Here is a 26,832-nt window from a genome sequence, read left to right as displayed (position 1 = left end):
AGCACGGCTGATTGGAATTTATGGTTGGTTTACAAAAACACTGGCCTCCCTTCCAGATCACAGGACTACAATGCTAGTAAGGGAAGGAAGCAGGGGATGCCTGCAACAACCATGTGAAACACAGCACTTTGTGTTATGTCAGGGTAATGTTTCCTCTGCATGCTGAGTGGCAAGAGTCTGAGGCCACATGCAAGATGCTCTCCTAAGGCTGATATTCTCATTCATGCAGATCAGTTCTGGAACAAGCGCTACAGTGCAACGCGTAAACCTTTGCTGAACTGCTGAGAAGGGACTGTAATCCAGAAGTTCAACATGCTGCTGTGGCAAAAGCAGGCACATGCACTGTGGCTAGTGTTGCAAAGTTGGACTTTTAAATTTATTTTTTAGTGATGTATTTTGACACATGGCTCCTCAAAGATATCTGAATGTTCCATTCAGCCATTGGTAAGAAAGACATCTCTTGAAATCTTGTCTAAATAATAAAAATGGATTTTTTGCAATGACTAGTGTCTTAAATATCTTAAAAAATAAGATAATTAATATCTTTAAATAAATAGTATCTTTAAAATTACTAGTGTCTTAAAAAAGGGAAGAGTATATTTAACTTGTGTTTGGTTTAGTGACTAGCACATTGCTGATGCTGCATATGAGTAGTGTTTGCAGAGGCGTGTACTGACAAATAGTGGAGTGATAAAACTGTAAACCTCAAAAAAGAACTCCCAGATATCATTTGGTTTAACATAATACACCATTGCAGTGAAAAGTGAAAAACCTCATATAAGGTAATATTACTGGTCTTCCTTTGGTAACTAGGGCAATGAAGTAGAAGAATCAGTTGATATTAAAGTGTAAGTGGTGGATTTTATAGAACCATAGAAATGTTTGTTTAAAGACCGTTGCAGATCATCTGGTCCAGCCTCACACTTGAAGTAGAACTAGTGCAATGGGTCAGCCATGATTTAGTCTATCCAAGTCCTGAACATCTGCAAGATCCCATATCTGTTCACAACTTTGCCATTTAATGCCTCTTTTCTCTGTCTGGAAATGCTTTCCTATTTTCTGTTTAGAATGTAAGGATAAATTTGTTAATGTCTTCTGAGATATCACTGAGGGTAGGTACTATGTGATAATGGGGACACACAGGTTTATTGCTATTATTACATTACTATAATTTCTTTTCACTTGGAGCTGATAAGATGATAGATCCAGCATTCAGAGATGGAAAAATCAGGTTGAAACTATGTGTTTTATTGTACCTTTTTCTTCAAGAATTGTATTATTTCCAAGACCATCAGAAGTTTAGAAATAACTGTTCCGTAGTACTGCGTAATAATAATAATGTGAGACCTTTCTGGGTGATCAAGAGAACATTCTTTCCTGATGACTATGAAGAGACCCACATAACGAATTCTCCAAGCCCTAGCCTGATGGCCATGCCTAAGAGGCTATAAGCCTTACTTCTGTCTTATGCAAGTCATGTAATTGCTTTTGTTCATGTGCTTGTGATTTCATATCCTGGGTTTAAAGGGTGCAAGAGCTGTAACAGGTGCCCTGAGTTAGTGCCTGTTACTTGGCTTAAACTGTTTAGCATTTCCCTAATGAGCCATAAAACTGGAACTCTTTCTCCATACTGTGTTTCATGTTTTCCCTGGACACTTCTCTCCATTGTCCAAAATGCTCCCTTTGTTGCCAAAAAGCATTGGCTGAGTCTCACATAATAAAACCAGTAAAATACAGTGTAAATGTCTAACTGCTCAGTTTTCTGTTGCTATGATTTGGAGAGTTTCTCTGACCACTTGCTACATTTCAAGCTGAGACAGCTGCTGGTTTGCCCTTGTCATGCCAAATGCCCATCCCACAGACACCAACCCCACAAGATGTATGGGAGTTGTTCAAAGGCATAGGATCAAAGTGTGGCAGCTGCACTGTGCTCTGAGAGGGACAGATCTGGTTGTCCCCATCTCTTGTGACCAGGCATCTGTAAGCAGTTCTTGAACAATAGCATGTGTGTGCCTGTGCATGTGGCTTTAATAGTGTAATGCATACTCTGTACTAGCTCTTGGGCTGTGTTTAAATTCTCAGTTCCTTCCTTTGGGAGAGCAGATGAGTGGTTGGCACTTTCCAAGAATGTAATGGGCATTGTGGGAACAGTTGATAACCATGTGCCTGAAGCTGTTAACAAGCACAAGAGAATTTCATCTGGGAGAGAAATGAAGTGAGAACAGTGTGCATAAAACCTGGTATGTGAGCACTCTGCCTGCTGTGCCTGCCCAAGCAGCGCAAACCTTCCAGCTTCCGCTCAGCTGGAATGCCCAGCAAAATGAACTCTATGGTCTAAATGTTTGTCATCTTAATCCTGCTCACTGCATATGCATAATGGCTGGCTTTGCAGGATCAGCGCAACAGATATGATAAAATAAGTCAATGACCTTCCCTCTCTGTCTCAAGAGACACTAATTTTTACCTAAGAAAAAATACTTCAATAAAAAAAGACATCACTGCAGTTGAGAAGACCAGAAGAGTCCGTAAAGTACAGCAAACTCATCACAATACAGACCTGATTACTTTGGGCAATAGTTAGACATTACTATCAAGTGCTTAGAAAACTTTAAAGCTAACAGCTCAGTACAGTCAGTAGCATCCTGTAAACACTGAACAAGAAATTCTAGAGCCACTGAAATATCTATAATTAATTTTTCTGCCATATTCTGGCCTCTGTTCCTCTTCAATGTTTGACATATAGGAGGAGGATCAATCTTTTCTTGAAAACAGTTATGTAGGATGCCTCCTTCCTTCCATAACTCTTGTCCACAAACACTGGTCCTAGAATGTCCCATGGAGGTATATGTTTTCATGTTGTTTCTATTTTTTCCCCCCCTTTTCTATTCCCTTACCATTTCACAGTAGCTCCTTCCTCAGACACTTCACACTCAAACTCCACTCTCTCTCCAACCATCACCATCTGGTCCTCCAGTGGGCGAGTGATCAGGATCGGAGGTTCTGGAAATGAAGTGACTTTTGTTAAAATGGTATGCTGAAGGACTGAAGAGCAGAGGTAGATTTTGCCATTCCGCACTCCATAGGAAGAATACCTGGCCAAATATATGGTGATGCTTTCTGTGTTGGAACTTAAAATTTACTATGCCAGATCACGTTATCAATATTATCAAAGGACCTTTTGGGTTTTGCTTCATGAGGCAGAATAAAACACAGGATGAATCAATTTTCATCTATATACTGAAATTCTAAAATGGCAGCATTAGCTTTCTGTACTACTTGATTTGCTTGTAGAGCTTGAGGCACATGTTTATTTTGAGAGGAATAAAATTTTTAAAGTAAGTTCCTAGCCCTATTGTTGGGACGATGTAAATCACTTTCCAATGAGAATTAATGGTAATTATTACTGTGCTGTTTTCCTGTGTTTTCTTAGTTGCAGCTATAGCAAAATTTTTCCTTCATTTAACTGTAAGAAAAATATGCACTTCAGCAGATGTCAGAATTTGTTCATATGTTTGAGAATTTCTGTTCCTACAAGATTAACTAATCTGAGAGTGGAGAAGATGACATTAATTTAATGCTAAATGTCAGGGGAGATCTCTTTGCATTTGTTACCATTGCTCACCTTTTACAAATAATTCTGTGAAGCTCTTCTCCTCCCCTACCACGCATTCATATGCTGCATCGTCGGCCAGGGAGCAGTGGTTTATGGTCAGTACTCTCTTATTCCCAATAGCCTCAAAAATATATCTGAAAAGAGAATGTAAATTTAATTATCAGAGAGTAACTTTTTAGGACTTAGTCACTGTCTTCCCCTGCTTGGCAGAGAAAAAGGTTTCTACTTTTTTTTCTGACATCAGTGGCAAGGTTTGCTAAGACTCAAGCCCTATATCCCTGTTCTGGAGCAGCAGACAGCAGCAGTGTTTGAAAAACTAGCATACACAATTATGGAGAAATATTTATACATGTGTGACACATACAAACTCCTGTGAATAGAGTTGGATGCTTTTCTAACATCTAGCCATACACTAAACCTGAATACCATTAAAAATGCTTTGTCATGCCTTCAGCACAAAGTCACTGGAAAGTGGTTTTGCAAACAAGCTACACTGAAGTATATCCCATATTATGAGGAAGTAACTCTGAACCCTGGATATACACTTAAACAGCAGTATATAATCTGAGGACTTACTTGCTAAGGAGGTAGATGTAAATATCCAGTTCCAGGTGTAGATATATAGAGCAGTAGGGAGAAAAAGAAAAAGTCATGAGAACAGCAAACTGACCCTGAGCCAAAGCACTATATAGAGTCTCTCTCAACTCCTATTTCCCCCTCTTTTATTCCTTTCTTTCTAACAAAAACTAGTTTTTCCACTTTATCCAAGATGTAGTTTATTCCTTGTTGGATTTTCCTTATTTCTAGTTTACCTGCCGCTCACTTGGATCTCCTGTCCATTCTTCAGCCATTTCACGTCAGCATCTGGATTGGCAACTTCGACCACTAGTTTAATCTTTTGCCCTTTGTCTACTTGGTAAGCTGGATCCAGTTTCTTGAGGAATGCTATGATGAATAATGATTTAAAAAATAATTCTTAATAATTTTTATACTTAACGTTTTGGGTTTTTTTACATTCTCTGTCAGGAAAGCAAATCTTTATTCCCTTTCTTCTTGTTTACCATCATCTTAAACCTTCCCCACTTTCTGCATTCCTGTTTGCATTTTTACCATTTCTGTCTGTTCTTCATCCTGTTCTGTTTTCTGTTTTTCCTTAAGATAGGATGAAAAGCATGTGATATAAACTAAAATAAGCAACATAGAATATTCTAAATCAGATGTATGTACTTCAACACATCCTAAATAGAGCTATAGCTGTGTCTGCGCATATAGGAAAATGATACTGATCTTCTCACTACTAACGAATGGCAGTTGGCCTTCTCTGTTCCAGACTTTTAAAACAAATTAGTTAAGATTAGGTAATAATACTTTGCAAGACTAGAAAAGGCTCAAGAATTCCAAATGTATCATCTCAATGGAAATTAAGTTCTATAAATGTATCACTGATGCCTGACATACTGACTAGTTCTGGCAGTGGGGCTGGTGGGGAGTGGTGTTTTACATTCAGGGAAAGGTAAGGAGCAGAGCAGAAGAAACTAGTAAAATGAGCAGGTTCAGAATATCCAGAGTTGCAAGGTAGCTCAGAGCTTTGGCCATAGCTTTAATCTTCGGTAATCAGCATTTCTCATGTAAAGACTGTGTAACAATTGGAATAGGAAACTCCTATTTCTCATGCTTTCGTATCTGGCTGCTGTCCAGCTGATGTTAATACTTGAAGAATTCCCAAAGAAGAAGATATGAATACATATATTTGGAATAAATACAGCTTGCCAACCTGTACTTTTTTTCTCTTCCTTCTTTATGCGTTTGAGGCGTTTCAGCATCCCACGCAAATCTGTGATACCATACTGAAAAGCAATTTTCTCATATTCAGAAGGAGGAGCTTTCCTCAGGATTTCCCAGACATCAACATCAGATTGTGATTCAGATTTTGCTTCACCTCTGCAGAAAGGGATTAGAGTATCTGAATGCCTCTATTGAGAGAATTTAAAAATAGCCATAGGCTTGGCAAGCTACTTACTGGCTTCATGAAGCCATTTCTAAATTAAAAAAAAAAGCAGTCTAACTTTTTACTATATTTTACCTAAAATAATGAAATAAAACTGGTGACTAGTTTTACTTGTATTTATATATATAGTGATAAAAATCCAATCGCTGTCCTGAAGGGTTTACTTTCTAATAGCCAAAGCAAATAAATATTAACTTCCCTTTAACTGTGGGTAATGGAAACACGAGAGGACTTATTTTCCTGTCACGGTCATACACAAAACATGTGGCAAAGCAAGGAACTGAACTGGTATCCTGACAACGCCTTAGAAACAAGGCAGTTGGTTTATGTTAATAAGAAACAAGTTCTTTTCTACTGAGAGCATTTTTTCTCTACACCAAAATGAATCACAGATTATTAAAATATTTATCGTCTGTTGTAAAGACAATTGTTAGCTATCTATAAAATATAAAGACACATAGACTGGTGAGTAGTGGCAAACAAGGCAATATTTACAATGGACTACTGATTTTATAGTTTAACCAAAGAAATATTGATTATGGAAGAATTAACATTTGGTTGAGCAAAACCAAGTAAAAATTTGGTTGTCTCGCTTTGGGAAAGGCATTCTTTTTCTGTCATTGTTTTTTGTTTGTTTTTTTTTTTTTAAATATCACAAATAGAAAAAGAAATTAGTGTAACCTTACCGATTTACTGAGCGCAAGAAGCTGCTGTACTCCAGAATGATGAAGAGAACCATTTGGAAAAATATGCAGCATCCCGATGGGCAAGAAAGAGAGCATCATGTGTTAATACAAAAGAGCCATGAATGTCGTCTTCACCTTTAGCAGAACAAGCCTGTGCTTCAGTAGCAGGGAGATGAAGGAGCTCATGCAAAAGCTCTGAAATAGGCTTGAGAAAAATGCTGTTGCCTATTGAAACCAAACACTCCCACACTTTATGCAGTTCCACTCTGCAATTTATATTATAAGTATAACCGTTTCTGCTTATTCCTACTTATGGCTGATCATCTCCTAGGGAAACAAATAGCTCTACTTTGCCCTGTCATCATGGAGTTGTTGCCTGCCAGAGTTTGCATTTTGGTAAACAGAGAAAGGATGAAAGAAGTAACATTTTCTTTAAAATTTCTTTAGAAAAAGGAACTTGTGGCTGTTGTTTCTGATATCAGATAGCAGATTCTGGTGCAGCAAAACACACCCTTATAATGAAGCCATGTTCAGTGGTACACCCCAACAAGAAGACAAGTTATGCAGCAGGTAATGCAGAGAAAAGTGGAGGATTATTGGGTGTATTTCCATTTTTTTCAGGAAAAGAACAGTCCTATTGGTCTGTGAGAAATACCGCTACTTAAAAAAGCATGACTGTAGTCAATCTAGACAGCAGGTATAACCAAACATTTCTGGTACTCCTTTTATTGCCCAAAAAAGGCTTGCTTGTAATGAGGGTGCTATGTTTATTAAAATACTGGAGTCCAGGCTTGGGTTTTCCAGCACCCTCGTAGCTCTTGAAGAGAGCAAGAGAAGAGGATTTCAGCTCAGTGAGTTTAGGCTGAAATATGGTATGCGGTATCTTACATCTTTGGAGTGGTTTAGCACTCAGTAAGCACTAAGCCCTCACTAGCACTCATTGAATTGATAGGTGTATATGAAGTTTGGACTCCTGATGATAAGTGCAGCCTACTGGGTATTTGCTTTGTTGTAATAGTGCATCAACATCACCCACAAACTAACTTAATCGGGATTCATCTTCTCTATATATCTGTCATTTAGTGTGGGGCAGCTACAAATGGTTTGTAGTTTTGCCTAGCAGAAGGCAGGACAATTGAACTGATTTGCCAAATAGACCAAGATTTTATTTTTTTTTTTTTAACATTAGCAGTTCTTGGGTTAGTTGCCCTGATAAATAAAATATTTCTAAATACAAGTGAATTGGAATAAATGTAGAAGTACATAAAACTGGGAATATTTCTAATATGTGCTGAGTTCTTTGTACTAGTACAATTAATGTTCTGTGTAGCAAACTGTATCTCAAAAGGAAATATAAAATCATAGGAAATAAGGAAGACTTAACAGATTCAAATACTGTTTTCCCTCAGTCGTTATATAAATATCGGTGATGTCTCTGTGTATCTGCCTACTTCTATGCTCATCTGTATATACCCTTTTACCTGAGAATTTGTAGGTAGGATTAGTCATGGAGTTTTCAGAAATATTTTGTGAGTTACTTTTAAATACATCATGAGAAGAATCTTCCAATTTGGAAGCAATTCCACAGTCTACTGTATGTCACTATTGAGAAGACTTAATTTTTGCTTTAGTTTTTCCATTACTCAGTGTCATCCCATTGTTATATCTGGCACTACTGTTCTGGTGTATGCAAGCTGAAATACAAGAGATTTGACCATAAGCAAGAATATAGTCTCTTCCTTGGAAATACACATATTTTCTCATTACTGGGAAAGGCTTGTAAGTTGCATGTAAAATGGTACTAAATGCTAAAGGTTGTAATTTGCATAGTGTTTAATTGAGTTCTGAAAAAGAAAATTAAAAAAAAGTCTTTGCCTCTGAGCAAAGGTTTCCCCATCCAAGTACTCCTTTTTACCATTTTATATTTGTTAAAACATTCTCTTTGATCCCATAGAGACAGAGTTCCCACAGTTAGGCTGTACTCTTCCACTACCAACAGAAACTAAGCAGTGCATGAAAAGTAAGAGCATTTGGACGCCTGAAGTTTCTCCCACCCTTACATTACTCTCCCTGATGTTGGGGATCCTTATTCAGAGTGATCACCTCATAGGTTAACTATGCATTTGGGGGCATTAAGATGCAGCTTAGTGAACCTGCTGTAAATGGAATATGCAGCTGATATGTTTTAAGCATATGCGGAGGGGTTAAAAATAGTTTTGTACATCCCAGGAATGGTTCCTTCCTATCTCATTACTGCCAACTGATTGGACTCTGTCAGCTGTCACCTCCTTCAAGGTCTCTGCTCACTATCCCATTTAATAGTTCTGTGACAGCTGTTCCCTTCCTCTTCCCAATGACCTCTCCTTGGCCCATGACATCTGTATGTCAACACTAGTTAATTAAATTACAGCAATAGGAGATATAGTATTAAATGGAGCTGTCTTTATTATTGTGGGAATGTTCATTACGTCTGGATTGAGGGGCACTTTTATGGTTCTATTTTAATGAAGAATACTTTGATTCCATGATGAGTTTTTATGTCTTATCAGCTCTCATTAATATAGGAGTGGTCTTCAACCTGCGGTGTGCAAAGCCTGAAGGATCCACAAATTACTTCTAAAGTGGCTGTGAAAAACAACCAGGAGGAGTGAATTTATCAGTATGCTTAAATTCACTAAACAGATTTGTAAGTCAAGAAAGGTCAAAAACACTGATAAAGAGCAGTGAAATTTATAAGCTTCTTTTAATTAATTATATTTCTAGTCTAACAAACAATGAATAGTTAAATTCACAAATTGAACATTTCTGGAACTACTGGAGATTTTCGCTACTTTTTAGAGCTCTATCACTGCTCAAAACTAATTACGAAAGCAGAAGGGAAAGGCACTAGGAGAGAGGCTCATAGTACTCAGCACTTCATTCCAGCTGAAGTTGCTGTATGAAATTATGCAAATATTTTCATGTTGGTCCCCATTTATTTGAAATTTTAAAAAAGAGAACAGCAATTCTTTTTTGCCTTACGTTTCCTATAGAAATTAGAATGGGAGTACAACTACCCTATTTCATCTCTCAGACCTGTATAGTTTTGATTACTGCCATTATTCAGAGTGCATATTTTCCCTACTTTCGAATTACAAAAAAATTCTAATGCACTTTTTGTTTCAGACTTCTCTGGGATTCATGATGAAACAAGAAATTTTGATATCAATGTCAGCTATAGAAAGCTTGATAGGTGTACTTTCTGTCTTGTCTAGCTGGCCCCCTTGAGAGTTCTGCTTGTAGTGTTACTGCAAAGCGAGAATTCACTTCTAGTTGGATACATTGCATATTGCATCTTACAGGGCTTTGTACACCTATCTGACCTTGTCTGCCCCACTGAAATTTGAGTGAGGTAACCTGAGTGAAACATGAGGCTATCATGGCTTTATTGCATTCCCTAACCAAGCTACTTCAGATGTCTTTATGATCTTGTACTCTTTGTGAAGATAAAATGCTTTTTATAAACAGTGATATCAATATCTGAGCAGAGGCTGAACACAGATTCACAACATTCACCCAAGTAGTTGATCATGAAAACTTAAACTGAGTAAGTTTAAATTTGCAAAATGTGAGTGTAGTGACAAGTGTTTGTAGTAACTCCAGGTGCTGGAAAGACAGAGTGAGTGGCCAGGGGCAGTGAACAGAAAGAAGCATGCTTGGAGTAGTGGGATGATAATGAGCAATGAAAACTTGGAATAAAAAGAAATGTTTTCTAACAGAGAAGCCTGTACATTTATGGAATAAGTGACTTCAGTAATATGTTCACTTAACATGTTTAAGGGTGGATGGAACAAAACTTCAGTGCATATTTGACAGGCACCAGCAAGCATATTATGCAAATGATTCTTCTGATTCTCATATCTATGACAACGGGAATTTAAAGCAGCAGGTTATTGAGAAAGTCTGGGAATTCAAGGACAATTCAAAACTGCTTATAAAAGAAAGTAATGGTGAAAAACCAAAGGACATTCAGAGAAAGACATTGATTTGTATTGAATGGTCCACCCTTAACTTCAACTAGTTGTTTAAAAGCATTGGCGGCTAATAATTTTCTTTAATACTATCTAATTTTTGTCACACTCTACACATAAGAAAGTTAAAGGTACCTGCATTATTTCAAACCAAATGGTTCTTACATTCAGTCTGACCCATGCATTTATAATAAAATGAAATAGAAATCTTACTCTCTGTTGGCAACAGTGGAATCCAAAACATCCAGATTAAGATGATGGCAAAAGAGAAAAACATAAGTAGACAAGTTATGAAAACAGATGTGGCAAGGAAGGATAAGAATGGGAGAGGAAATTCCACCAAAAAAAGTGAAAGTAAAAGCAAGAAATAAGAATTAGAATCAGAATAGTAGCAAATATTTAATTAATATTTATACAACATAGAATATCTTCTTGTGTTTATGATAAACAGCTATATAATATATAGTTGTATAGTGTAATAGTAACATTTAGATATCTAATAAAAAGCTTTGTCCTCCCAGCTCTCTGATGCAAAGCATTGTGAAAACTTAGGACAGAAAATTCTTAATAAGGCAGCATTATAGACAGGTATTGTAAATTGTTGTGTTTTGGGTTTTTTCAATGAAAAGTGCTGGTAGAAGCATGTAATTACTGTACTCCCAGCCTCTTCTATCTTGGGAAAGATCAATCTTCTTTTTTTTTTTTAATTTTTTTTTCCTCCAGTATAAACCTAGCAGAAATGCAGCAAATGCTGAGTATTTGGGGACGTTGCCATAATTACCTGTTATCCTTTTTCCAGTTAGAGCTGCTTTAGGAAAACTGCAACGACTCTGAATTTATCAAAACTTTCACTTATTGAATTTATCAAAAATTTCACTTATTCTAGTTTTAGTGTATTCAGAGTTGTTAAACAGAAGCCAGTTACTTTATTTCTCTTAAGTCTATGGATTTTTACTCACCTCTTTTTCAGTAGGGCACTAAAATTGAACTCTCCACCTTCTTCATGTCCCTCGGTACTGTATAGTAACAGAAAACCATGATTAGTTTCAGAAGGAAGTGGGAATAGCTTGTGAGACTATACCATTATGTGGATGATGTATTTTCATAGGGGAGAGGTAGATGGATTTAGAATGACTTAGAATGAGCACTGACATGGAAGGTGACTTAATTAAGCTATTTGTGCATATTGGTCTTCAAATAGGTTTAAGAAATATATTTAATGAACTTGTATTTTTTCTGTACTGATTATGGATACAGTTGTACACGGTATTAATTTGGTGGTCCTAGTGATCTGGAACGTATTCATTATCATAAAGATGTTGCAGAAGCTTTCCTTTAGAATCATTGCTGCTTTTGGAAGGCTGTAGTTTCAGGAATGTGGATATTGTTTACAGTGTGGGGCAGTATTTAACCAACCTTTTTGTGGAACTTCTTACAACCTAAAATCACTTTTTTTTTTCATACCATTATCACAGCTATAATTGTTTCTTAAGGCTCTTTGTGATTCCAGAATTCATTATACTGAAAAAAGTATCACATCATTGGTGCTTGGGAGAGTTAGAGGAGGTTGTAAGAAGTTCCACAAAAAGGTTGTTTTTGATTTTTTCTGTGTATAGTGCTCAAATGGGAAAGTGTATTTTTGGCCGCTTTGTTTCCTACTTTCAGAAGGTTTTCAATGTTTGCAGGCATAAAATGTACATAAAAATCACAAGTGCAATCCCAATTTGAAAAGGGTATCTTGTAATCAGACATTCAGGAAATCAGAATCTACAGCTGGGAGAATAACTCGCCACCTTATTGCTTCCCAGGTGGTAGTTAAATCAAATTTCCAGGAAAGCCCAACAATCAACGTTTAGCTTCTCTGAAGAGTAAGACCCTAATAATTGCTTTAACATGCATAGAGTTAAGTCTAACCTCTGAGTTCTATTTTCATTATGGTAGAAGACATAGGAACCAAAAGGGGTAGAGTGGGAAATTTAATGATACTAGGATAAAGAGTGTGCCAGGAAACAACACGTTTTCATATACATGTGTGTTGTTACATTTCTGTAAGCAGTGACAATTTTAGTCAGGATGTGCTCAGTAGAGAGGAAACCATGTGAAGCAGAGGGGGCAAACGTGCATTTAATTTGGAGTTACTTTTTTTCTTCTAACAGTGGTCAGAAGATGCCACGTGGCAAACACATGCATTTTGTGTAGATGAATCTGCCTCTCACTGAACTATCAAACTACTCTTTTCATTATTTATACTCATCTCACATTACTACTTCCTTGTATTTATTCATCTCACATAAATACTACATACTATAAACAATGATTTATTCGGAATTTAAGCTGCAGCTAGTTCTGTGGGTTTTTTTTCTTTTTTTTTCTTTTACTAAGCAGAGAGAGACAGTTCATTTTTAGACTTGAATTGTCTGCTGACAAAGACAGTGGCTACCTGAGAAAGGCTGAAGTCATCCGTCTCCCCCCTCCTGCCAGGCTCCTAGGTGAGGGTATCAAAGACAAAACTTGAGATTTAAACAGTTCAGTTCAAAATTTGGCTCTCTACTTACAGAATAAACTGAATATCTGAACAGCCTGAAGCTGCTCACACTGCAGTCAGTCTGAATTGATTCTAAATTCTTTTAATTGTGCTAGCAGGAAGAGAAACTCTTGAAGCCTAATTTCACTGCAATGGATTAACACAATGCAGCTGTGCACTGAGTGTCCTCTATTTAATAGGCATCACAGCGAGGCTGGTCAGCTACCTATAGATGGATTTGACTGTGGATAAATTCTGCAAGCCTTTTTTAGTTCTTTGTGATAGAATGTTTAAAAAAAAACACTTATAAGGAAAAACTCAAGGAATTACCACAGATTATTTGTGTTCTACGTTAGAGAAATAGATGTCTGTTGGGATATTCTTGGTCTAGTAACTTTGCAAAAACATATAAAAACTGAAACAGTAACTGAATTACACAAAAGGAGAAGAAATACTCAACAGTGAAAAAATACATGTTATTAATGTCTAAATTAAAAGAAAAATTTTGAAAATTTTACTAACAGAAGGGACTGTTATTCCCTTAATTCATGTATCAATTCAGACAGTATTACAGATGTGGAGAGAATAGCCTTTTCAACACCAGTGCAATACCTTGCAGTCTTTAAGACCTTCATATATCTGTTTTTACACAGACACTTACAGTATCATTGTCTTCATTCAGTTAATGTAATTATAGAACATGAAAACAAATGCAGTAAAAATGCTTGTATTAATGTTATCAGTGATGTGCTGCTTACAGAGCTCACAACAAACTCCACTTCTTCGTTTAGCAAAAGTTTATCTTAAGGTACATATAGTTCCTCAAGCCAGACCAAATCAAGACTGGGCACTACACAGAATCTTTTCCTTCTCTAATTGGTCTATGGAGTGCTCTTTACAGGTCTGGAAAAAAAGTGCTGAAGATCTTGGTAGAATCATACACATTATCAATTGCATAATTGAAGACAAGCATGATTGTTATTCTAGTACAAAGTCTAAACTCTCTTAGATGATTTCTAGGAGTTGTAGAGTATTTTAATAGTAGAAATATTTTCTTAATAGACATATTTTCTTAGTAGACTTCCCTATCTTTGTGCTTGTTTGTACAACAGCTTTGCTTTTCGTTATATTTGTCTAGGAAGTAATGAATTCTGCATGGAAGTATAATCTGATCTACATAAGTTTCTACTGTACATACTCACGTGCGTCGGAAGGCAGCGCGAATATCCAAGTCTCCAGTTACTGGTGCTTCTGATGTGACAAAAAGTGACATGGGGGAAGCAAGTCAAAATAATGCAAAAATACAGTGCTATTTCTAAGGCTTTTCTTTTGCAGACTTTTTTTTTTTTCCAAAGTTCTTATATTGTAGATTGTGATCAATTACATACTGAAAGATTGAAGCATCAGCTTTAAACACGTAGCTTTCACTAATTAGCTTTCAACATCCAGTGTTTCATGTACAACTTAATCTGTCTCATGCTTCGTAATAACCTGCAGCATGATGAACCATCTTAATCTTGTTTGCCGATTCTCCTGCTGACAAGTTGTAGTTTCAATACTGGCTTCATGGGGTATTTGAACCCTAATGCGAAAATTACTGGATGTAAACTGAATTTTATTACTATTAATAAATTGCAGTCTGTCCTCTGAAAACAATGGTAAACTCCTGGGAATACGTAGAGATGTACAGAAACTCCATCGAGGATGTTGCATAGAGGGAACTTCATTTCTCTGTTCTAAGCTTCGGTTGGTATGAATAGGTGCACTGCTACTACTGGGAGAAAAACTCTTGGTCTCAGCTCCTAAGTCCTAAATCTTTCCATTTCTCCCCCCCCTTTTTTTTTTCAAGTATCCGTTTTTATTACTGAGGTTTTGACAAGGTAAGAATTCTCTTTTATTCTAGTGGAGCTAAATATTATGAGAGAATGGAGCTGAAATCAGAATAAAGCCAGAGAAAAGTTGGGCTGATTTGCATCTTTCTGTGTGCTTTCTTCAAGAGCATCACAGTTGTGACTTGAGTGACATCTGAGTGTTACTTCTAACACTCTGTATCTCTGCCATCCCATCCCAGTCCTCATCTGTGGGCCTCTGTAAGTGTACTTGTAGCTCTGCAGGTCTATACTTCAGATCTATGCTTCTCTAGTAGCCACTATGTACCGGAAAGAATTGTTGGTGGGCATACAGGAAGAAAAAAAAAATAAAAGGAAGAAACAAGGTGGCAGGAATTCATCTTACCATTGACTGTCAGGTTGAAATTAGAACTATCAAACTTGTCCTTGGTAGACACCTCACACCTGTACCCTCCTGCAAAAGTCATGTTTGCTTCTATGATTTCCATTTCAAAGGTGTACACCTAGAACAGACACCAATGATACAATGAATAAGTTAGAAAATGCAATGGTGAGAGAGAGAATGCAGCATATTAAAGCACGGAGAGAAATAGACAAGGGATGAACTATGCCTCTATGTTCTCTTAAAATTAAGAACCTCCTGAGCAGGTAGCTCATTACTGTTATAAAAATTACATATACCCCTCTCCCTCCCCAATTCTGTAGGAACAGCTAAAGAATATTAGTACAGGTCTTCTAGAGGATACAATGTTATATTAGCAAACTACGTTGATGTACTGGTGTGGGCAATCATCATATACACTAATTGCATTGGAAACAAGAATAGAGCTTTCATTAAACAAATACAGGCTCTACCCAGAATGTATACAGTACATTTAAAAATTCAGCAAAAGGAGTGGCTAATGTGAGCAAGTCTGTTCTGTTCCATCCAGGAGAGGGTAGCAGTGTTTCACATACCATGCAGGATGAGACAGCATGGTACAGCCTCTCTTGTATTCCTGTTTGTGTATCTTTGAACACATTTGTGGTAAAAATGGATCTTTCTCAGCTATTTAAAGTAGTCTAGACAATGCAAGAGAACAATAAATTCCAACACTAATAGCTGAATGCTTGATCTATTAAAACCAAGATAGACCATACTTAAATATTTGTCTGATTTATTGTTGTCTTATAAATATAACAAGCATCTGTTACTTGAGAGAAAGATGGAGGGAGTACTGCAGTAGATAGTGCAAAACTGCTCTCCTAGTCCTCCAGACATTTTCTCATTTCATCATAGATAAGGTGTGCAAGAGTCTGTATATAGTGCTTGTCTCTTGTCTGCATGGTCAAAACATAGACTTCTATGCATAAGTATAGCACTGTGTGTAGCTTTGGGTACCTTAATATCAAAACATCCTTATATTAGCTTATATTTACCCCAGGTTAAAGATTAGTGTCTAGAAGACAGAGAACCTTACTCTGCCGATTGTACCTTTTTATTTCGATCGTAATTGTCATGTAGCTGGAGATGTTTTCCCACTTTGCTTCCCAGGTCCATCCACTTCCCTTTGAACCATTTCACTGATGGTTTCTTCAGCAGGCTCTCACCTGCCACTTTGGCAGTGAACGTGATGTTGCCACCTTGTAAGGGAATTAGGTTAAAATAAGATTATGAATAGTGTTTAATTTAACTGTTATATCACTGCTGTCATCCTGTACAAGGAGAGCGAAATAGTCAAGCAACAGGTACAGTTTACAAACATCTCTTGACTCACATTTTGTACTCACCAACAGTAACTTCTCCATCCTGTGGTCGTGTCACAAAGAGCCCAATAGGATCCAGAGGCTCTTCTGGTTGAGTCCCAGCAGATGCAACTGAAATAAACAGAATTACTAGTTAGAACTTTCTGCACCAGCTTCTGTTACAGACTATATAGTGAATTTGTTAAGTCATTTCAAAATACCTCAACACATTTCTTCTGTCTCTGAGATTCCTTATTATTTATTTTCTGTCATTCATCACTAGTGCTCTGCTTTCAGCTACTGTCTCTACCTCACTGCCTCTACGGATTCCCAGTTCCTGCTCTTCCCTTCTGTTAATGAACCAGACTTGATAACAGTGTTAGTTTTCTATTACCTTCTGTGTTTTGGCTGCCTTCTGCTGGTGGAGTCTTTCTCACTCTTTTCTGCAAATGAATGTATGCCAAGATTAGAGAAAGTCATGTTTCTACTTCCTTTCTGAAGAAATTTTGCAAAAGAATGGCTTTTAACATATGTTAGGAAATGCAGAGAAATTAGCTGTGGTTTTCCAGAACTTAGAGGATGTTCTGGAAGGAGAAGGGACCTACTGAAGCTGGATGATGAGGCTTTTCTTTTGCTGAGCTTGGAAAAAACTGATGCCCGAGTTGTTAATTTCTATAGTCTTGACGTGTAGAAACTTGTCAGCTGATGAATAACACTGTTATTTGATAGTGTGACTTCAGTGGTCTGAACAGAAAAGGTAATGAAAAATGATGCAATTATTATTTTTGTAAACTATTTCCTTGTTTGTGAGATTTTTTTTTTAACTCTGCTGTTGGAATGTAATATTCCAAATGCTATTGCTGTGTGTGGCTTGGGAAAAGCTCTAGTCACTGCTAGTAATCAATATGGAGAAAATATTTTAAAAATCCATCTATCATTTCTTCCCCTGTCTCATGGAAGTTTATGGCCTCTTAATTAAACCACGACCTCACAAACAAATTCAGGCAAATGCATTTGGCACAATGGAGAAGATAGAAATGTATGAAAAGGGAGTAGGAGTGAGCAACTGGGGCAGATGGAGGAAGGTAGAATTTCTTGAAACAGATCAGTTGCAGCAGGATTTTATTTGTTTCCATAGGTAGCGGTGCCACTTTTGAAGGGCCTTGCCTACCCCTCACACAAGTCCCACATGCAGTTTCCCAGCTATCTGCAATGCCTTTTCCACCAAAGATTTCTGGCCCTCTTGTGTGATGTGATGACTAATTTGGGTGGTTCCTCTGTCACAAAGGGAGGTGACTGTTCAGGCAGGTTAGGGTTCCATTTTTTTGATAATGAAGAGCTGAAATTATTATTGTTTGTGAAAATAATAACGGTTAATCCACTTATTCTTTAACAATCTAATCTTAGTTAAGTCTGAAAAACAAGACGGTATCTGTGAACATATGAACATGAGTCAACCCTGCGCTCAGAAAATTTATGCCTTTTACCCTAAACTATATTTGTGTTTTAAAAGAAGACAATGTGATTTTAAATTGGTATTATTTTAATACTTAAGTATCAAATTCTAGCACTTCTATTGTTAGAAGGTATCCCACTGGAACTTGTCCGAATGAATTTCAACTCAATTTTTATTGCAAAGAACTAAGCCTTATTCTAACTAATGTAGTGCAGATGCTCCCATAACTTGGATACGTAGCTGTTCAGAAAAGGCTTATTTTGAGGCATCAATATATATTGTACATAGGAAAATTATCTCTCCTTTGATATCCTGGTATCTCCATCACCAGTGTGGGCTTGTCAGAGATATATTCCTTTTAGGTAATGATTACACTTCCAAATTCAGTAACTCTGTTATTTGTAGGCTGTCTGCCTGTAGCAGGTTCTACCTGCAACTAACCTGAAAGACAATGAGGAAGATATAACTAGTATAATATGTACCTATTTACTCTCAGGATGAGATAGTCAGCAGGATCATACTTTTATATGCTCTGACAGCTGTTAAATTGCCCTAATCCATGCCAGGATTTCCCCTTCCTCATCACCCGTCATGCACTGTTTTTTCATCTGGAACAGGAGTTTGTCTCCTGTTAAATATTCGCCAGTATCTTTTCCGCTGAGCAGCAGCTCTCACTACCATCATGTTGCTAGAATAAACAGTGATAGCAAAGGAGAGGAGGTGATATAAGCAATCTGAGTTCAAGGCTTTTCAACAAAACAAAAAGGGAAAATTAAAATACCAGAGGTGGTAAACAGGGACCATTTTAGGGGGGAAAAAAGGGATTGGGAAGGTCAAAATGTTTGAACAACCAAGTGATTTCATCTATCCGCAGCATCTTCAGACACTTTTCGTGAGAAAATTCCAGAGAATCTGGCTCTTTATATTTTTTTCCTAGGAAAAGCTTGGGGAATTTTTTCAATTTCCCATATGGCTGATCCTTTAATACAAGGTTACACTTTGTATTCAAGTCCCTCTTGAAATACATATTTTTATTAGCAGGTGATTTTCAGACAGTTTTGGGGAAGGTATAAGATCCTAAAAACATTACAGGATGACTTGTAAATTTTGTCAATTGTTACAATTTTGTATTTAATAAAATAATTAAAACAAAAATACCAGGCCTAAGACGCAGGCATCTTAGTTTAGGTCAGGTTATGTTAGACCACTTTTGCTTTGCTTTTCAATAGCTAAGTTGAAAAGCTCGACAGAGAATTCTAAAGATGTATATTGATATTTCTTCTCTGATCGCCACTGTGTGGACTTCTGACTTCTGGAAATGGGTGTCTTAGCCACAGGAAATGTATTCCTCAGCTTAATATTAATGAGTAGCTTCAAATAACTGGGCAAGACAGATGTATTGCTGGTAGAGAAATTTTACAGTGTTAAGTTAGGCTAATTTCCATGGACCTCATTCATGAAGTTTGCATGTAGGACTGGAAATACCAATGAAATCAGAAATGCTGTACCTGGTTCCTTGACCTTGAGCTCAAATTTGACCTTGGAACTTCCAGCTATTACAGCATATGTCACATCATCTTCTTTTCCTACATTATTGATTGTCAGTGAATGCTTGTTTCCTTCTGCCTTGATGACATACTTCTCACTTTCAGTAATTTCTGTGCCAGCTCGCTGCCACTTCACCTTGATGCCGGCTTTTTCTGTCTCTGCTTCAAACACAGCTGTGCTTCCGGCTGTCACCTCTGTTGTCTTCGGCTTCTTGGTAAATGCAGAAACTAAAAAAAGAGAGAGGGCTCACTAAAATCTGTTTTGCAATTGTGGCATATCTGGTGTAGTCAGCTGTTGTGGCTGCAGCAGCTGTCTCCTTTCTCTCCCATCTGCCCATGCAAGATATAAATTACAACACTTTCCACAGAGAAGTTGTGGAATTGTCTTTGTGTTTATCGAGTTCTGTCTCTGACTGAGATGCCATATCTTCTCCATATTGTTATGAATTAAAGTGGAATGGATAGCAAACTCATCTCACTCTCCATCTTCCTCTTTCTTTCTCCCATAATGAGCTCTGGTTTTTCATAAGTGAATGTTTTGATCTATGACAAGATGGTATGATATGTACTCTTACATCTCAAGCTCTCTACATTAATTTGCCATGCAATTTTATTTAGAAGTATTAATTCTGTCCTACCAGTTGCTTATTACAGTTGTTAAGCAGGATTGGGATCTGTTCCTCCAACAGCACTGCAGTTTGTGCAGTAACCTGTGTCCTAGTATACCACAATGAATTAATAGTTCATCTTTAGCCCTTCTGTTTTGACTGATCAAGGCTTTAGTGCAAAAGGATGCACATTCCTATGACAGCCCTTGTAATTTTATCCCAGCTAAAATAATATCAATTGTTATTTGCGTTCAAATGTTTAATTCAGCGTTAAGTTAAAGTACTTGCCTATGTAGCACTCTACGACAACTAGTTTTCTCATTAATTAGAAGGTGGATCACAATATTTCCTCTATGTGTCAAGAAGCACTTACGATAGATACAATGAGAATTAACTGAATGATTACTATATGGGGTGAACAAGCATAAACCAAATGTTCTGGTTTGGTTCACATGTAATCAAAGCAGCACAACAGATAGGAATTTGGAAAGCAAGCAGTGTGTCGTGATTTTGGTCCATAAATATCCTAATCTTTCTCAGAATTAATTTTTAATAAGGTAACTTATTTTACTAATTTCCTTACCCTGATTTATTTATTTAGATTTCTTCAACCTGATTTTTAATCAAGCTTTTCATTTTATGCTCATGTTTTGGTCTTAATGAAATGTGTTATCTTTTTGCTAATTGCCATGAGCTATGTTCATGTATAAAAATACCAGTAGTTAACATTCTGATTCATACACTGAATGGGTTTTGTGCATCATTATGTCATCTTATTATTGACTTACCCCTGCATAACCATGCTTTTATAAAATATTAGTAATTTCATCACTTTTAATCATCTGTCACCTCTGTGGCTCTTCTACTTGGGCAGCAACAAGAACTCTTCCAAACACCACAACGGTGTTTATAATTAGCTTTAAACTTTTGATTCTGCTTTATAAAAATTAAGGGAACATGGCATAGAAATATTTTTAAATAAATAGGTTGTACTGCTGTTCAAACAGGTGCTTTAGTTAGTATAAATGGTATATTACTAATAATACCATCTGTTCATTGCACAAAAACTCTATTCCTGTAGCATGTCCTCAGACTGTTACTAAATTAATTGACCTCAGTGGAGCTACATCTGCAAAGATTTCATCTGATGGCCTTTGGACTTCAGTCATAATCCAGTTCATGTTTCTTGCATTGTTTTGCAAAGGCTTCAACATCAGTTGAAGTAGCAATTACAAGTACTTTTAGAATTTAGTATGTATTGTATTTTGTCTCTCTTTGTTGTATAAAAACCTAAATTACATTTTTGTCTTCATTTTATATATTTGATGAAAAAACTATTTTGGTTTGTACTGAGCCTATAGTAACCTTGACTGAGCTCCTGTTGTATTCTTCTGTGTGCTTTTCTTCCATGTTAAGATACAAGTGTGTGAAATTTCCTCTGGGAGTGCACTGTCCCTGCATGCTTTTACTTGATTTTTTTTCAAACCTCAGGCCTATAAGTTGTGTAATTGTTCTGAAACAGAATATAGTACTATGTAGAATATAGGACTCTACGCTATAGCATAATACTCAAATGCCTGTTATTAGCTGCACATCTTTTGATAGAATATTGTGCTTCAGTAAATAACACAGCAAGGCATACTTTGATGCAGTGTATCATGAATAATTGCAGAAGAGTTATTGTAGACAGCAGGTTTGATGTACAGAATTCAAAGGACATGTAAAGGTAGCCAGGCTACTGCACGGTGGGGAGTCAGGTCAGTTCTAGAACCCACTCCTGAAATACCTATTATCTGGCTGAGCTCCCTATGACACTAGAGATAAAACAGCTAAGAGGTATGGTTTTTGTCTCTGAGTGCTATCATCATCACTCTCCTATTTAAGCACAAAAAAAATCTATAAATATATTAATTACTTAACAGCAATGTGGCCTGTAAAGGTTCCAGCCTACAAGTGGCAGGGTTTCAAGACATGCATACTTGGATGTAACTTTGATCTGCTGCACACCCTGCAAAGTGATTAGGTTTCTTACATTTACTTTAGATGACTCAACAAAAACAGATTGTTGGTCAGAACTACAGGCACAGTGAGAAATCTCCACCACCACATAATATTTCTGACTTTTGGGAAATCTAAATACATAGCTAGTAGTTTACAAGTAAGCTGCCTTGTTTTTTTTTCTCTCTCCGTCTCCTGCCAAAAGACTCACTTCAGTTCCAACTTAAAATGATTGTGAATATTTCCACTAAGGCATAAAATTGGAAAAGCCCAAAATCTCCCATGAGAATAAAGGCCTGCAAGAACAGTTGTTGAGAACCCACTTTTTCACAGGTAAAGAAGACTCCAAGAGTAATTTTCCTGCACTTGAGATTCAGAGTCAGTGGGTGACAGTGTCCAAAGTTGTGTCTCTCTGTATCCATCTGTATTCTGTTTCATCTTTCACTGTTCATATTTGCAAAGGAAAAGGAGTGATGTACAGCTGGAGATTTTACAGGAAATTACTTTGTTGCAGAAGGGAGATTGCTGAACAGGCATGTGAAGAGAAATGCCATCATTTTTCCTTCTAGGGGAAAAGTGGGCTGCTTAACAGAAGGAAAAGAAGTGAGAGGTCAGCTATTCCTGGTCTCCTTCATTATGGCTGCTACTTTAAGCAACACATAAATCCAGGTTAACCAGCAGATTTTTTTTCTCCTGCAGTTATACCATTCTAATACAGCTTTTTACTCATTAGGAATGTTCCTAAACACCACGATGCAAAACTTCTTGTCTGTCCTGAGAGCTTCACTTTTGCCTGCTTTTATCAGAAACACATTCCCCATTTGGCAATCTGTCTAACTTCAACATTTGGCTCCTACCCAGATACGCTCCTCTGAGTTCTATGTACCCATCCCATACTCAAAACACTCTTGAATACAACCACCACCATCAAGCTGTGGAAAACCCAACGACTGTGACACCTCTCATGTGATGCTGTGGAATGTCTTACAGCTCTTGTGCCTGTCAGGCACTGACAGACCTCAGGCACTATCACATGTTTATCCAGACTCCAGTTGAACATGCACTTAGGAGCCATTGGGCTTGGGCACCTGATGACCAAGAAGCCCATGTCCTCTTCTGCTGACTTTGTTAACTCTTTGCTTCCCAGTAAATTCTAACTCACCCTGCACAAGGGGAGAGGAAGGTCACATTAGTACTAACATACTATAGCAATTCAGAAGAGAGGGCAGAGACACACATGAGTTACCAGTGCTGATGATGACAGGAATTGTTGAAGGGGAGTGATAGGTGCTCTGTGTGTGTGTGTTTTGTGAGGATGGAATTGGAATTGCTGTGGGAGTTAACATGGGGGAGAGAAGAGGGATGTGGAGACAATGAAAGAAAATGAGGCTAGAGCCACTTTGTACTAACCCATTTTTTTAGCACTTCGCTTCTGATATCCCAGACCTTCCTAACTGCTTCTAGCTTCCATAATGCAAAGACCTTCATGTAACTTCTGAGTAATGTAAAACAGCAAATTTCTACCCCAGGCAGAAGAGGAAGCGTGTGGTCTGCAATAGAAAACTTTTCGGTGGCTAATGCTGCTGCTACTGGAACTTGCATGCAGCACCCATCCTTTAAAAGTCTTGTAACACCTGAAGATGTACACATCAGCCGTACAGTTATGTATGTGACATGAGTTACAGCTTCATTAATTAGTAATAAAAAGCTCTATTTGGTGGTCCATGATCAGATTGCATTTTGATAGTAATTTATTAATAAGTCTTTCAGTCAGGAGGCTGAAGAAGTATAAAATACATTTGCTTTTGGCCAAATTAAACTAGAATTAAATCATTTATGTTCCAAAAACAATTTTCTTCAATTTTCACCTAAATAAAATAATAAAATTAGTGTTCTTGCCTTCCTACTGCTGCCAGTTATTAAATCTTCATACTAGCACCTTCATGCTTTTTGCCTTACTTTCTGACCTGCTTTGAAGCAATCTCCTTCCAACATCCACAATCAACCTAGTTTACTATTCTTCAAAATTTTTTCTTACTCTTCCATGCAAAAACCTAGAAAATGGCTAAGCTACTACCCAGCTTGCTAACTATTGTACTAATAATTGTTTTCTTTGCTCTCTTGTTGAACTATCTATCTATTTAATGGGTTTTTATTTTGTGCTTTGAGGCAGACACTGTTTTTCTGTTGTATTTGTACAACATCAAATTATTAGTAAGTGGCTACCAAATGCTGCTGTATCCCTAATAAGAATAAAAGTTAGTTTTCAAAGCTAGAAGAGACATTCCTATTTGACCATTGTCAGAAAAAATGGAGATGTATATTAAAATAATGTTTAAATAACTGGAATAATTTCAATTCCTAGTCACATTGGCTAAATAATTTGGCTTGATAAGAATCACAAGCATTAGCTGAAAACCTTTTCCTAAAATCACTGAATTTCAAAGTATGTGTGAATTATGTGAAATGAAAGTGAGGAAGACATGTGGATTGCACAAGAGTTATTTTAACTAGATAGAGTGATAGAGGAGAGCCATTATCTGGTTTGTTTTGTTGGGTTTTTTTTATTTCATCCTGCTTTTCAGAGTGGTGACTCTGACTTCAGCTCTTCATCATTTGTTATTTGTGATCTGTACATGGGGGAGAGGGAGATAAGCACTTAGGAAGAATGTGTGTTAGGGAAGGATTTCAAATTATATTTCTGCCTTTCTGAAATAAAAAAAAAAAACCTGTTAAATGTATAAATGTTTTGGGAGAATCTAATGTATATCTGGTTGAATGCATGTGCTACAAACTCCAGCAGAAATCTGTCATGGGTGTAACTAGAAAAAAGGAGTTGCAGGTTTTCTCCCACAAAGCTGAGTTACCTTACTGCACAGTCTGTGTATTTGGTATTAAAATATGTATCTGGACAATGTATTGAATTAATATTACAAAGGTAGTATCAGTTTTTGGAAATCCTTAAATTGTTAAGGCTTCATGTTGAAAATTTATCTCTGCTTTAGTACTTACACTTGGCATCTAGTTTTCCTTTCATACCATTTGCTCTTCCATTGAATTAAATCCAAACTGTGGATAAGCAGACCTCAGTAATGGAGCTTGTAAATTCCCTGCTGAGGAACTATATAAAGATGCTACACATTCCTCGGCCAGGACCTAAGTGGCTTCTTGCAATTGCAAGCTTAATCATTCCATGATCCAAAAGCTATTGAACTACTCAATCTTATCATTCCTTGCCTACTTCAGCAGCTGAGATTGTAAATTCCAGTAACATGAGCAACAGGCGACAAATAGTTTCACTAAGCAGAGTCATCTATCTCTCTACACATCCATCATACTTTCTGTAAAATGGGGATAATAATGTTCAGCTTACTTTGAATCTTAACTTACAAAAGAGGAAAATATATCTATATGAATTATTATTATTTATTTATGTATTACTGTAGTGCACAGAAGTTCAGTATCATGGAACAGTACTGTGCTAGGTTCTTGCAAATGTATGAGGATAAGCTTCTATTCAGGCTAAAATTCTACAGCCTACTCTTCATTGTGCAACACTGATTGTTATTATTAATGCCAAAAGTCTCTGTGTACTTACAAGCCAGATTTTATAAACCCTTGATAAAATTCCCTAATCTGAATGACAAAATTGAGATTCCTCAATCTATAAAATACCTGAATAAAAATGGACTGATTTTCAGACAAGGTGAGTAATACCAGACTTCTCCTTTTCCAGATATAGTAATGCACACATTTCCCATTAAGTCCCATTTATCTACTAAATTTGGTGTTTAAAAGGTCAGCTGTTTCCTCTTAGTGTCACAAAATATTGTTAGGGAAATGGTTGGGGTTTTTTTAATGTTTCTGAATTTTCACAATAAACTATGAAATATTTAAATGAAAGGGAGAAGAACATAAAGTTTCTGCAACAAAACCCTGCAAAAATTGATGTGTTTCGATGTTTGATTGTTTGCTCTGACACTAGATTGCTACAGGTCTTCTAAATCCTGTTGCTCTTGGGGACTGTGTAGATTTTCTGGAAAGCTATGATAGTTCTTTTAGTAGTCTATAAATAAATAGGGCAGTGCCTTATCCTGAAGTATTTTAGTTGGACAGTGTAAAGTAAAAGAATGTCTGTTGGAAAAATTACTTCACTGTTTTAGGTTTTGTGGGATTTTTTTGTTTGTTTGTTTTAACATGTTAAAAGGTTTGTTAAAACAGCAGATATAGGCAGAATACCTCTGATAGTTCTCTGGCATGAAGTATTTTCCTTTGTATGAATTGCTAGGTGATTATTCAGCCCTCCTGAGATTATGCTCAACATTATCCCATCTTGAAATGGCTTGAACTATATAAACAACATGAAATAGAAAACCAAATAGATTAATGTTTCTTGGGAGAATGAGAAGATCCCCTCTAGAAGTTTTGGGGCACGTGACTGGTTCTGTCTCTGTCATAGTGGGTAATAAGAGCTTTTCCTCCCCCTGCTGTGATAATGACAGTGTTTGGGCTGGTTTGTTTATAAGAATTGTGTAGGACTAGTGATGTTGGACACCTATTCTATTTCTCTGGAGAAATAAGCTGGAATAGAATTTCTCTTCACCATTAGCTAGCAAAGGTGGTCATCTTCACAGAGAAGTTGCCTCTCATCCACAGAGACTGAAAATGTTAATTTAAAGGCAGTTAAACCATTAGAAATCAAAAGTCACAATGCGTAGGTGATCACGCTGTCAAATTTTGCCTACTCCGTCATATTTATTTTTGCCGGCATTGTCAACCACATGCATTAGACATTTCAATAAATCTC

The 26,832-nt window shown here is 36.9% G+C and overlaps 1 protein-coding gene across 1 annotated transcript in view; it reads right to left on the bottom strand.

Moving 5' to 3' along the window:
- Positions 1-26,832, bottom strand: part of MYBPC3 (myosin binding protein C3) — a 62,481-nt gene that overhangs the window by 34,099 nt on the left and 1,550 nt on the right. Inside the window, exons 2-16 of the mRNA XM_035902949.1 lie at positions 19,358-19,647; positions 16,811-16,859; positions 16,462-16,548; positions 16,166-16,314; positions 15,077-15,194; positions 14,044-14,092; positions 12,758-12,802; positions 11,277-11,333; positions 10,531-10,533; positions 6,308-6,331; positions 5,388-5,554; positions 4,426-4,558; positions 4,190-4,192; positions 3,623-3,747; positions 2,895-3,000 (exon numbers count right to left, since the gene is read on the bottom strand). Coding sequence (XP_035758842.1) covers positions 2,895-3,000; positions 3,623-3,747; positions 4,190-4,192; positions 4,426-4,558; positions 5,388-5,554; positions 6,308-6,331; positions 10,531-10,533; positions 11,277-11,333; positions 12,758-12,802; positions 14,044-14,092; positions 15,077-15,194; positions 16,166-16,314; positions 16,462-16,548; positions 16,811-16,859; positions 19,358-19,647 — 1,405 coding nt within the window. The remainder of the gene's footprint in view (positions 1-2,894; positions 3,001-3,622; positions 3,748-4,189; positions 4,193-4,425; positions 4,559-5,387; positions 5,555-6,307; positions 6,332-10,530; positions 10,534-11,276; positions 11,334-12,757; positions 12,803-14,043; positions 14,093-15,076; positions 15,195-16,165; positions 16,315-16,461; positions 16,549-16,810; positions 16,860-19,357; positions 19,648-26,832) is intronic.

This window comes from Egretta garzetta, unplaced genomic scaffold (genome assembly GCF_000687185.1).
Source record: "Egretta garzetta isolate BGI_Z169 unplaced genomic scaffold, ASM68718v1 scaffold329, whole genome shotgun sequence".
Classification (NCBI taxonomy): domain Eukaryota; kingdom Metazoa; phylum Chordata; class Aves; order Pelecaniformes; family Ardeidae; genus Egretta; species Egretta garzetta.
Note: the sequence above shows the minus strand (reverse complement) of the source record. Positions and strands in the feature narration are given on the sequence as shown.